At 68.4% G+C, this 12,390-nt stretch overlaps 2 protein-coding genes across 2 annotated transcripts; one reads left to right on the forward strand and one right to left on the reverse strand.

Moving 5' to 3' along the window:
• Nucleotides 1–1,107: 1,107 nt before the first annotated feature.
• On the forward strand, nt 1,108–6,761 carry LOC142403729 (gap junction delta-2 protein-like). Its single transcript, XM_075489950.1, has 2 exons — nt 1,108–1,425; nt 5,718–6,761. Exons 1-2 carry the CDS (start codon nt 1,355–1,357, stop codon nt 6,544–6,546), a joined length of 900 nt encoding a protein of 299 aa, XP_075346065.1. The 5' UTR covers nt 1,108–1,354; the 3' UTR covers nt 6,547–6,761.
• Nucleotides 6,762–7,147: 386 nt separating this feature from the next.
• Nucleotides 7,148–10,956, reverse strand: NOP53 (NOP53 ribosome biogenesis factor). Its single transcript, XM_075489949.1, has 13 exons — nt 10,732–10,956; nt 10,022–10,086; nt 9,821–9,905; nt 9,502–9,707; nt 9,049–9,119; nt 8,873–8,968; nt 8,679–8,783; nt 8,409–8,579; nt 8,154–8,329; nt 8,006–8,072; nt 7,514–7,590; nt 7,309–7,365; nt 7,148–7,202 (listed from the first exon to the last, which is right to left on the reverse strand). The coding sequence occupies exons 1-13, from the start codon at nt 10,926–10,928 to the stop codon at nt 7,196–7,198; spliced, it is 1,380 nt and encodes a 459-aa protein (XP_075346064.1). The 5' UTR covers nt 10,929–10,956; the 3' UTR covers nt 7,148–7,195.
• Between the last annotated feature and the right edge of the window lie 1,434 nt (nt 10,957–12,390).

Genomic DNA, 12,390 nt, shown 5'->3' on the forward strand with positions numbered 1-12,390 from the left:
AGTGCCCCCCCAGTATAACCAGTGCCCCCCCCAGTACACCAGTGCCCCCCCCAGTACACCAGTGCCCCCGCCAGTATCACCAGTGCCCCCCCAGTATAACCAGTGCATCCCCCCCAGTATAACCAGTGCTCCCCCCGGTATCACCAGTGCCCCCCTAGTATAACCAGTGCCCCCCCCGGTATCACCAGTGCCCCCCCAGTATAACCAGTGCCCCCCCCAGTACACCAGTGCCCCCCCAGTATAACCAGTGCCCCCGCCAGTATCACCAGTGCCCCCCCAGTATAACCAGTGCATCCCCCCCAGTATAACCAGTGCTTCCCCCGGTATCACCAGTGCCCCCCCAGTATAACCAGTGCCCCCCCCAGTACACCAGTGCCCCCCTAGTATAACCAGTGCCCCCCCCAGTACACCAGTGTCCCCTCAGTATCACCAGTGCCCCCCTAGTATAACCAGTGCCCCGCCAGTATCACCAGTGCATCCCCCCCAGTATCACCAGTGCCCCCCCAGTATAACCAGTGCCCCCGCCAGTATCACCAGTGCCCCCCCAGTATAACCAGTGCTCCCCCCGGTATCACCAGTGCCCCCCTAGTATAACCAGTGCCCCCCCCGGTATCACCAGTGCCCCCCCAGTATAACCAGTGCCCCCCCCAGTACACCAGTGCCCCCGCCAGTATCACCAGTGCCCCCCCAGTATAACCAGTGCATCCCCCCCAGTATAACCAGTGCTCCCCCCGGTATCACCAGTGCCCCCCCAGTATAACCAGTGCCCCCCCCAGTACACCAGTGCCCCCCTAGTATAACCAGTGCCCCCGCCAGTATCACCAGTGCATCCCCCCCAGTACACCAGTGCCCCCCTAGTATAACCAGTGCCCCCGCCAGTATCACCAGTGCATCCCCCCCAGTACACCAGTGCCCCCCTAGTATAACCAGTGCCCCCCCCAGTACACCAGTGCCCCCCCCAGTATCACCAGTGCCCCCCTAGTATAACCAGTGCCCCCGCCAGTATCACCAGTGCATCCCCCCCAGTATCACCAGTGCCCCCCCAGTATAACCAGTGCCCCCTCAGTATCACCAGTGCCCCCGCCAGTATCACCAGTGCATCCCCCCCAGTATCACCAGTGCCCCCCCGCTATAACCCGCCCCTCGCCCCCGCGCAGCCCCCGCCCCTCCCGCCGGTGCCGGGCCCTCCCGGCGCGCTCCCGCCGCTCCCCGGGGCCGCGCACAGCCGGGGCCGCGCCGGGCGCTCCCGGGCGGGCGGCGCGGGCCGCGGCGGGGATGGGGCCGCGGCGCTGAGCGGGGGGGGGCCCGGCGGGGCGGGGGGGGGCCCGGGCCGGCGCCCCCCGGTCCCGGCGCCATGGGCGAATGGACCATCCTGGAGCGGCTGCTGGAGGCGGCGGTGCAGCAGCACTCCACCATGATCGGCAGGTGAGCCGGGGGGGGCCGCGCACCCCCACGCACGCACCCCCCCCCACGCACCCCCCCTCCCCACGCACCCCCTCTCCCCCCCACGCACCCCCCGGGTCAGCGTCCCCACGGCCACCGTGCCCCCCCCCCCCCCCCCCCGGGGGTCAGGAAGGGCGGGGAGGGGGGGCGGGGGCAGGGGGCCCGTCACCCACGGGTGACAGCGGGTCTCCGTGGGGTGACAGCGGGTCCCCGCAGCCAAGAGGCTGGGGGGTGGCGGAGGGAGCCGCTGTCACCTCCCCGCTGTCACCTCCCCGCTGTCACCGTCACCTCCCCGCTGGCAGGAGGTGACAGCTGTGATAACGGGGACACTCAGGACAAGGGACAGCGTGGGGACGGTCACAGCCCGGGGGTCCCGTCCCACGTGGGGCTCGGTCCCGGGGGGGGGGGGGGAGGCCCCCTCCCCGGGGGGAGACGGGGCCCGCCGGCGGCGGGTTGGGGACCAGCGGTCCCCGGGCAGATGTGGGGGGGGGGAGAGGGGACACGGGAAGGTCCCCGCGTGTCCCCCGCCGGCGGCACGTGCCCAAAACAGTACCGAGTACCCCACAGCTGCACCCCGGGACCCCCAAACCTGCACCCTGCGTCCCCAAAACCTGCACCCTGCATCCCCCACACCTGCACCCTGTCCCCCAAAACCTGCACCCCGTGTACCCCAAAACCTGCACCCTGCATCCCCAAAACCTGCACCCTGCGTCCCCCAAACCTCCACTGTGTCCCCAAAACCTGCACCCTGTCCCCCAAAACTTGCACCCCGTGTCCCCAAAACCTGCACCGTGTCCCCCAAACCTCCACTGTGTACCCCAAAACCTGCACCCTGTCCTTCAAAACCTGCACCCTGTGTCCCCAAAACCTCCACTGTGTACCCCAAAACCTGCACCCTGCATCCCCCACACCTGCACCCTGTCCCCCAAAACCTGCACCCCGTGTACCCCAAAACCTGCACCCCGTGTCCCCAAAACCTGCACCCCGTGTCCCCCCAAACCTGCACCCTGCGTCCCCCAAACCTCCACTGTGTCCCCAAAACCTGCACCCCGTGTCCCCAAAACCTCCACTGTGTCCCCCAAAACCTGCACCCCGTGTCCCCAAACTTGCACCCCATGTCCCCAAAATCTGCTGCTTGTCCCCAAACCTGCACCCCGTGTCCCCAAACCTGCACCCCAGCTCCCTCCGGGCAGCTGGGGTGGGCTCCGACCTGCCGTGGGGCGCACGGACGGGCGCCGCGGCCCCGGGACGGGTGGAGGTCGGGGCGGTGGCGGGTGGGGCCTGGGAAGCACCCACGGGGGGGGCAGGTGGGACCTGGGGGTCTGGGTTCACCCCATGTGTCCGGGTAGGACCTGGGGGTCCAGGTAGGACCCACGTGTCAGGTCCAGGTAGGACCAAGGTCTCCAGGTCCAACCTGGGTGTCCAGGTCCAGGTAGGACCCCTATGTCCAGGCCCAACCTACGCATTGGGGTCCAGGTAGGACCCACGTGTCCACGTAGGACCCACATGTCAGGTCCAGGTAGGACCATGGTCTCCAAATCCAACCTGGGTGTCCAGGTCCAGTTAGGACCAAGGTCTCCAGGTCCAACCCATGTGTCCAGGTAAAACCAAGGTCTTCAGATCCAACCTGGGTGTCCAAGTTTAACCCACATGTCCAGGTCTAGGTAAGACCAAGGTCTCCAGGTCCAACCTGGGTGTCCAGGTCCAGGTAGGACCCACGTGTCCAGGTCCAACCTACACGTTGGGGTCCAGGTAGGACCCACGTGTCCAGGTCCAGGTAGGACCAAGGTCTCCAGATCCAACCTGGGTCTCCAGGTCCAACCCACGTGTCCAGGTAAGACCAAGGTCTCCAGGTCCAACGTGGGTGTCCAGGTCCAGGTAGGACCCACGCGTCCAGGTCCAGGTAGGACCCACGTGTCCAGGTCTAACCCACGCATCCAGGTCCAGGTAGGACCCACGTGTCCAGGTCTAGGTAGGACCAAGGCCTCCAGGTCCAACCTGGGTGTCCAGGTAAGACCAAGGTCTCCAGGTCCAACCTGGGTGTCCAGGTCCAGGTAGGACCCACGTGTCCAGGTCCAACCTACACGTTGGGGTCCAGGTAGGACCCACGTGTCCAGGTCCAGGTAGGACCAAGGTCTCCAGATCCAACCTGGGTCTCCAGGTCCAACCCACATGTCCAGGTAAGACCAAGGTCTCCAGGTCCAACGTGGGTGTCCAGGTCCAGGTAGGACCCACGCGTCCAGGTCCAGGTAGGACCCACGTGTCCAGGTCTAACCCACGCATCCAGGTCCAGGTAGGACCCACGTGTCCAGGTCTAGGTAGGACCAAGGCCTCCAGGTCCAACCTGGGTGTCCAGGTAAGACCAAGGTCTCCAGGTCCAACCTGGGTGTCCAGGTCCAGGTAGGACCCCCATGTCCAGGTCCAACCTACACATTGGGGTCCAGGTGGGACCCATGTGTCCACGTCCAGGTAGGACCAAGGCCTCCAGGTCCAACCTGGGTGTCCAGGTCCAGGTAGGACCAAGGTCTCCAGGTCCAACCTGCATGTCCAAGTCCAACCCATATGTTGGGGTCCAGGTAGGACCCATGTGTCCAGGTCTAACCCATGTGTCCAGGTCCAGGTAGGAGCCATGTGTCCAGGTCTAACCCATGTGTCCAGGTCTAACCCATGACTTTAGGTCCAGGTAGGACCCACGTGGCCTGGTTTGACCCATGTGTCCCAGTCCAACCCAGGTATCCCGGTGTCCACGTAGGACCCACGCGTCCAGGTCTAGGTAGGACCAAGGTCTCCGGGTCCAACCCATGTGTCCAGGTAAGACCAAGGTCTTCAGATCCAACCTGGGTGTCCAGGTCTAACCCACATGTCCAGGTCTAGGTAAGACCAAGGTCTCCAGGTCCAACCTCGGTCTGCAGGTCCAACCCATGTGTCCAGGTAGGACCAAGGTCTCCAGGTCCAACGTGGGTGTCCAGGTCCAGGTAGGACCCACGCGTCCAGGTCCAGGTAGGACCAAGGTCTCCAGGTCCAACGTGGGTGTCCAGGTCCAGGTAGGACCCACGTGTCCAGGTCTAACCCACGCATCCAGGTCCAGGTAGGACCCACGTGTCCAGGTCTAGGTAGGACCAAGGTCTCCAGGTCCAACCCATGTGTCCAGGTCCAACCTGGGTGTCCAGGTAGGACCAAGGTCTCCAGGTCCAACCTGGGTGTCCAGGTCCAGGTAGGACCCACGTGTCCAGGTCCAACCTACACGTTGGGGTCCAGGTAGGACCCACGTGTCCAGGTCTAGGTAGGACCAAGGTCTCCAGATCCAACCTGGGTCTCCAGGTCCAACCCACATGTCCAGGTAAGACCAAGGTCTCCAGGTCCAACCTGGGTGTCCAGGTCCAGGTAGGACCCACGTGTCCAGGTCCAACCTACACGTTGGGGTCCAGGTAGGACCCACGTGTCCAGGTCTAGGTAGGACCAAGGTCTCCAGATCCAACCTGGGTCTCCAGGTCCAACCCACGTGTCCAGGTAAGACCAAGGTCTCCAGGTCCAGGTAGGACCCACGTGTCCAGGTCCAACCTACACGTTGGGGTCCAGGTAGGACCCACGTGTCCAGGTCCAGGTAGGACCAAGGTCTCCAGATCCAACCTGGGTCTCCAGGTCCAACCCACGTGTCCAGGTAAGACCAAGGTCTCCAGGTCCAGGTAGGACCCACGTGTCCAGGTCCAACCTACACGTTGGGGTCCAGGTAGGACCCACGTGTCCAGGTCCAGGTAGGACCAAGGTCTCCAGATCCAACCTGGGTCTCCAGGTCCAACCCACGTGTCCAGGTAAGACCAAGGTCTCCAGGTCCAACGTGGGTGTCCAGGTCCAGGTAGGACCCACGCATCCAGGTCCAGGTAGGACCAAGGTCTCCAGGTCCAACGTGGGTGTCCAGGTCCAGGTAGGACCCACGTGTCCAGGTCTAACCCACGCGTCCAGGTCCAGGTAGGACCCACGTGTCCAGGTCTAGGTAGGACCAAGGTCTCCAGGTCCAACGTGGGTGTCCAGGTCCAGGTAGGACCCACGTGTCCAGGTCTAACCCACGCGTCCAGGTCCAGGTAGGACCCACGTGTCCAGGTCTAGGTAGGACCAAGGTCTCCAGGTCCAATGTGGGTGTCCAGGTCCAGGCAGGACCCACGTGTCCAGGTCTAACCCACGTGTCCAGGTCCCGGTAGGACCCACGTGGCCTGGTAGGACCCGCGCGTCCGGGTCCGGTTGACGGCACCTCCTCCCTCCCTCCTCTCGAGCAGGATCCTGCTGACGGTGGTGGTGATCTTCCGCATCCTGATCGTGGCCATCGTGGGAGAGACGGTGTACGAGGACGAGCAGACCATGTTCATGTGCAACACGCTGCAGCCGGGCTGCAACCAGGCCTGCTACGACAAAGCCTTCCCCATCTCCCACATCCGCTACTGGGTCTTCCAGATCATCCTGGTCTGCACCCCCAGCCTCTGCTTCATCACCTACTCGGTCCACCAGTCGGCCAAGCAACGGGAACGACGCTACTCCTTCCTCTACCCGCTGCTGGAACGCGACGCCCGCGAAACCAAGAAGACCAAGACGGTCAACGGGGTGCTGGTCCCCGGCCCCGAGGGGGGCTGCAAGGAGGAACCCGACTGCCTGGAGGCCAAGGAGCTGCCCGGCCCGCCGCCGCGGCCCCCTCGCAGCTCCAAAGCCAAGCGGCAAGAAGGCATCTCCCGTTTCTACGTCATCCAGGTGGTCTTCCGCAACGCCCTGGAGATCGGCTTCCTGGCCGGGCAGTATTTCCTCTACGGCTTCAACGTTCCGGCCATCTTCGAGTGCGATCGTTATCCTTGCGTCAAGGAGGTGGAGTGTTACGTCTCGCGACCCACCGAAAAGACGGTCTTTTTGGTCTTCATGTTCGCCGTCAGCGGCGTTTGCGTCCTCCTCAACTTGGCCGAGCTCAACCACTTGGGTTGGCGCAAGGTCAAAGCCGCCGTCCGGGGGGTGCAGGCGCGTCGCAAGTCGTTGGTGGAAGTGCGCAAAAAAGACCTCTCCCCTCCCGTCCCCCCGCCCGCGCTCGGCCGGACGCAATCCAGCGAGTCCGCCTACGTCTGAGCTACCCCCCGTGCCCGGGGGGGGGGGGAGACGGTGCTGTGTCGTGTGTGTCCCCCCCCCCCCAAATCGCCGGGGTGTGTCCCCCCCCCCACCTCCGGTTTGCCGCCGCGAGTCTCGGCGTCCGTCGACCTCTTCACGTCATGGTGCAAGCGGGGAGCGTGGGGCTGGGGGGGGGGGGGGCCCACGACCCGCACCCCGACGGCCTCCGGGCCGGGGGGAAATGGGGGGGGGAGTGGGGTGGGGGGGTATTTATTTGGCAGAGCGGATCGGGGGGCAGAGCCCCCCCTCCGCCCCCCAAAAATGTAAATAAAAGGGCTGGAGGGCCGAGCTGAGCTCTAACCGGCGGGTTGGGGGGTGTCGCTGGACGATCCCCCCCCCCCAAGCGCGGCAGGGGAGGCCCCCGGTGCCGCAGGGCGCCTGACCCCCCCTTTTTCTCCCCCCCCCCCCCCGCCCCCCGGATTTGCAGCCCCTAATCCGCTCTCTAATAGCTCTAAAGAAGGGAAAGGGGCTGAGCCAGGCGCCATCTGCCAGGGCCCCCCCCGGGGGGGGGGACACACCGGCCCGGCGTGGGGGGGCCGCCGCGAAGCCGAAGGAGGCGGCGCTGGTGCGAAGGGTTTTATTGGGACGCGTCGCCCGGTGGGATCCGCGGCTACAGCCTGCAACAGAGAGCGGGCGGTCGGGGAGAGGCCGGGGGTGGGGGGGGCCCAGCCCCACGGTGGCCCCACAGCAGCCCCACGGCGGCCCCACGGCAGCCCCACTCACGTCACTTCGCGGAAGGCTCTCTTCTCCACGTATTTCAGGCGATATCTCCTCTTGAACCTGGCGGGAGACGGGAGGAAAGGGGTCAAAAATCTACCCCCAATCTGTGGGGCAGTCGATGCCCCCCTCCCCGTCCCCCTGTCCGTCCGTCCGTCCGTCCCCCCCAAGCCGGGCAGCCGCGGCCCCCCCCTCCGGCCCCCCCACTCACTTGGCCCTCTCCCGCGGCTCGATCAGGTTCCTCTTCTGCAGGCTCTTGAAGCGGTCGCGCAGGACGCTGCCCTCGGGCTGCAACGGGGCGGGGGGAGACCGTTGGTGGGGGGACGGGACGTTGTGGGGCGGGGGACCCACTCCCCCACCTCCCAGCCAGGTTTGGGGGGACCCCCAGCAAACCCCCCGTACCGGCGGGAGGGGAGCGGAGGAGCTGTTTCACGCCCCACCAGCGCCGTGCCGTGGGGCGTGAGCGGCTGGGGAGGCGCCGCGGGGCGCGAGCGGCTGGGGAGGCGCCGGCACCCTCAGCACCCAGGCCCTCGCCTACGCGACGAGGCCCCGGGACCCCGAAGACCTTCACATTCGCAGCCCGAGGTGGGGGGGGGCTGCGAATCCTCGTAGCGCAAGGATGGGTCTCATCACGGGGCGCCGGCACCCCTTCCCCGGGGCGAGGACCCCCCCCCCACGGTGGCCCCCCAAGTGGGCGACCCACCTTCAGCCTGCGCAGGGACTCGGCCAGCTCGCCGCTCAGCTGCACCTCCAGGCTGGGGTCCTCGTACCTGCGGGGAGGGGACGTACGGGGGGTGAGGGAGGGCACCCCGGGGTGCGTGCACCCCCCCCCACGCCCCCTCCCCACTCACTTGAGGCGCCCCAGGCGTCGGGGCAGCGCGTCCTTCGCCCGGCGCTTGGCCAAGCGCGCCTGCCGTCGCCGCAGCAGCTCCGCTTCCCACCGCGTCACCTGCCGCCGCAGCGAACGCAGGCGGAAAATCTCCTGCCGCCGGCACCGCGCCGCCTTCTCCCGCCGCTGCCGGGCCGCCTGCGGGCAACAACCGCGTCAGGACCCCGGCAGACGGGTACCCCCCCCCCCGCCGCCGCCGCCGCCGTCCCCCCCGCACCAGGGCTCGGGCTTCCTTCTCCCGCCGGCGCTGCTGCTCCGTCTTCTTCTCCTGCCGCGGCGCCGTTTTCGGGGCGTCCTCGGGTTCCGCCGGCGGTGCCGGCGTCTCCCCGTCTTCCTCGTCCCCCGACTCCTCCAGCAGCCCCTCGCACTGCTCCTGGAAAACCGTCTCCTGGGGGCGAGGTTGGGGGGGGGGGGGGGTGTCAGCACCCCACTTTGGGAACGGAGCCCCCCCCCAAACCCGCGGCCGTCTGCGCGGCGGGGGTCTCACCGCAGTGGGGAGCTGGGTGCCCGCGGGGATCCTCAGCTGCTTCTCCACCTTCTCCTCCGCCCTCTTCTTCCTCACCTCCACCTCGTGAGCCTGCAGCAGCAGCGCCTGCGGGGGCCGGCCGCACCGTCACCCCCAAAACCGGGGACACCCCCCCCCCCACCCCCCCGTTCCCGCGCCCCCCGCCGTCCCCGGACCTGGTGGTCCTCGAAGGTGGGGTTGTAGGAGCCGCCGGCGGCGATGACCTCCACGGCGGGGACCTGCGAGGGCTTCGTCTGCAGCCTGGCGGGGCGCTGGGGGGGGGGACACGCAGCCGGGGTGAGGGGTCCTGCCTCGGGGACCCCCCCCGGACCCCCCCCAGCGCCGCGCTCACCTTCACCCTCTGCTTCTTGGTCTGCTGCAGGAACCAGCCGTCCTGCCCCGCCAGCGCCCGGTCCAGGGGGTCTGCGGGGACGCCGGCACCCACCCTCACCCCACGCGCTCGGGGTGATGCCGACACCCCCCACCCCCCCCCCCAAAACCACGGGACGGCGAGGGGTGACCCCGACTCGAGGCTGCGCCCACGTTTGGTGAATAAATTGGGGGTCAATCCCCGTGCCGGTCTGGTTTTCGCGCCCCCCCCCCCCCCCTCCCCCCCATACCATCCCCATCCTCCCCGCGCTCCCGATTTTCACACGAAACCCCCAAATTTTGGCTTCCCAGGACGGAAATTCCTGCTAAAGCGGGGGAAATGCCCCCCAAAACCGCCCCGCCGGGGCCGATTCTTGCCGGCAAACCCCGGCGCAGCCAGCGCTTGTGTGTCCGTCCCCCCCCCCCCCCCGCTTACTATCGGCCGCCCAGATGTCATAGAAGCCCCTCGCGGGGTCCGAGCGCCCCTTTTCCGGCGCTTTCTCCGGCGGGGCCCCCCCTCGCCGCAGCCGGGCCCGCAGGCGCCGCTCGGCGCGGGGCAGCACCCCCTTCTCCGCCTGCTTTTCCCAAAACTGCCGTCGCCGCTTCTCCTTCCGCCCGTTGGGGATCTGGTGGGCCAAAATGCTGCGGGGAGAGTTGGGGTGGGGGTGTCAGCCGTGGCGGGGGACGGACGGACGGACGGACAGACACCCCCCGATGTTGCGTTGTGTGTGTCCCCCCCCCCCCCATGCGCTCACTCTTTGGGTGCCGGCACCTTGGAGTCGGGCTGCAGGACGAGGTCGACGTGCAGGGGTTTCTCCTTGCCCTTGTTCAGCTGCCGATCTGGGGGGGGGGACACACACGTGTCACCCCCAAAATGCTGAGGAAAGGAATGGGGGGGGGACACACATGTGGGGTGCCCCCCCCCCCCCAAAAAACACCAACCCCCCACCACTCACCCTTCTCCGCGTTGCCTGTGTCCACAAAGAAGAGCCCCTCGTCCGGCTGCTCCGCGATCAGCCCCCTGAGGAGGAGCCCCCCGTCACCTCCGGGGGGGGGGGGGCACAGGGGGCCCCCCCACAGCTCCCCCTTCCCCTAACAGCCCCCCCAAGGCTTCTAAAACCCTCCAGTGCCGCCCCCCCCGCCCCCCAAACCTCAGGGTCCCCCCCCTTTGTCCCTCACCCCCCCCCAAGTGTCACCTCAAGACCCCCCTGAAGTCCCTTCCCACGCAACCCCAGTCCCCCTTGCCCCCCCCGCGGCGTCTCCCCAGCTCCAGCCCCCCCCCCCTCCCCCCCCCCCGAGGAGCCCCCCCAGACCCCTCTCAGCCCCAACCCCTCGCTCACAGATCCCCTGGCAGCCCCGGGACCCCCCCGGACCCCTCAGTCCCGGCCCCGGGCACCCCACCGGGCCCCCCCGGGACACCCCAAGGCCCCTCTGAGCCCCCCAAAGCCCCTCACACCCCCCCCACGTCCCCCCCCCCACAAGGGCCCGCGTGGTCTCCGTGGGCCTCTCGCTCCCCCAGGACCCCCCCGGGTGCCCTCAACTCCTCCCGAAGCCTCTCGTGATCCCCCCCCCCCCGCCAAGAGACACCCCCCCGGGTCCCCCCGAGGCCTTCGGGTCCCCCCCTGAGGCCTTCAGGCCCCGCCGGGCCCCCCCCCCCCCCCCTCACCCCGTGGCCCGCTGCTGCAGCACCACATCCTCGAGGAAGTCGCCGATTTCGCGGCCCAGCCGCGCCTCGGGGCCGGCCCAGCGCTTCCAGCCCTTCTTGCGGTTGCGGGGGCCGCGGGAGCGGCGGCGGACGGTAGCGGGGTCCCGCGATCCGGGGCCCAGGCCCAGGAACGACGAGGATGCCGCGGGCGCCGCCATCTTGAAAGGAAAGGCCAGGCCGCGGGGCCTACCGGAAGCGCTGCGCAGCCACTTCCTGCCGCCATCTTGGGGAGGGCAGGGAAGGGCGGAGGCGCCATCTTGGGGAGGGCGGGGAAGGGCGGAGGCGCCATCTTGGGGAGGGCAGGGAAGGGCGGAGCCGCTATCTTGGGGAGGGCAGGGAAGGGCGGAGCCGCCATCTTGGGGAGGGCGGGGAAGGGCGGAGCCGCCATCTTGGGGAGGGCGGGGAAGGGCGGAGCCGCCATCTTGGGGAGGGCGGAGAAGGGCGGAGCCGCCATCTTGGGGAGGGAGGAGCCGCCATCTTGGGAAGGGCCGCGTCCAGCTGCGGAGGGGGGGGGGGGGGGGCTCCAGATGTGCTCCACGCCCCCAGATGTGCCCCGAACACCCGGGGCGTGGGCCCGGGGGGGGGGCTCGGGCCCCCGAGCCGGCTCCAGCTGCGAGCCCAGATGTGACACCCCGGGCTGACACCCCGGGCTCCCCACGGGCACCCCCCAGGCACCCCCCCCTTGCACCCCCCCCCTTGCACACCCACCCCCCCTTGCACACCCACCCCCCACCCCATCATCCCCCCTTGCACCCCCCTCCCTTGCACACTCACCCCCTTGCACCCCCCTTGCACACCCCCCTTGCACACTCACCCCCCTTGGCACGCCCCCCCCCGCACACCGCCCCCCCCATCATCCTCCCTTGCACACTCACCCTCTCTTGCACTCCCCTCCCCTGCACCCCCCCTCCCTTGCACACCCCCTTGCACACACCCCCCTTGCACCCCCCCTTGCACCCGCCCTTGCACACTCCCCTTGCACACTCACCCCCTTGCACCCCCCTTGCACACCCCCCTTGCACACTTCCCTTGCACACTCACCCCCCTTGCACCCCCCCTTGCACCCCCCCTTGCACCCCCCCTTGCACACCCCCTTGCACACCCCCTTGCACACTCACCCCCCTTGCACCCCCCCTTGCACCCCCCCTTGCACCTCCCCTTGCACCCCCCCTTGCACACCCCCTTGCACACTCACCCCCCTTGCACCCCCCCCTTGCACCCCCCCTTGCACCTCCCCTTGCACCCCCCCTTGCACCCCCCCTTGCACAACCCCTTGCACACTCACCCCCCTTGCACCCCCCCTTGCACCCCCCCTTGCACCCCCCTTGCACACTCCCCTTGTGCACTCACCCCCCTTGCACACTCCCCCCCCTTGCACCCTCCCCTTGCACACTCACCCCCCTCGCACCCCCCTTGCACCCCCCCTTGCACACCCCCCTTGCACACTCACCCCCCTTGCACACTCACCCCCTTGCACCCCTCACCCCCTTGCACCCCCCTTGCACACCCCCCTTGCACACCCCCCTTGCACACTCACCCCCCTCGCACCCCCCCTTGCACCCGCCCTTGCACACTCCCCTTGCACACTCACCCCCCTCGCCCCCCCTCGCACCCCCAGAC

This window comes from Mycteria americana, unplaced genomic scaffold (assembly GCF_035582795.1).
Source record: "Mycteria americana isolate JAX WOST 10 ecotype Jacksonville Zoo and Gardens unplaced genomic scaffold, USCA_MyAme_1.0 Scaffold_43, whole genome shotgun sequence".
NCBI lineage: Eukaryota > Metazoa > Chordata > Aves > Ciconiiformes > Ciconiidae > Mycteria > Mycteria americana.

Excerpts from the sequence above, each read along its gene's own strand:
- NOP53 (XM_075489949.1), bottom strand. The coding sequence starts at position 10,928 with ATGGCGGCGCCCGCGGCATCCTCGTCGTTCCTGGGCCTGGGCCCCGGA. Across the intron at positions 8,073-8,153 it reads CGACGCCTGGGGCGCCTCAA|GTACGAGGACCCCAGCCTGG; the intron begins GTGAGTGGGGAG and ends CCCTCCCCGCAG. Across the intron at positions 7,366-7,513 it reads GAGCCGCGGGAGAGGGCCAA|GTTCAAGAGGAGATATCGCC; the intron begins GTGAGTGGGGGG and ends GTCTCCCGCCAG.
- LOC142403729 (XM_075489950.1), top strand. The coding sequence starts at position 1,355 with ATGGGCGAATGGACCATCCTGGAGCGGCTGCTGGAGGCGGCGGTGCAG. Across the intron at positions 1,426-5,717 it reads CACTCCACCATGATCGGCAG|GATCCTGCTGACGGTGGTGG; the intron begins GTGAGCCGGGGG and ends CCTCTCGAGCAG.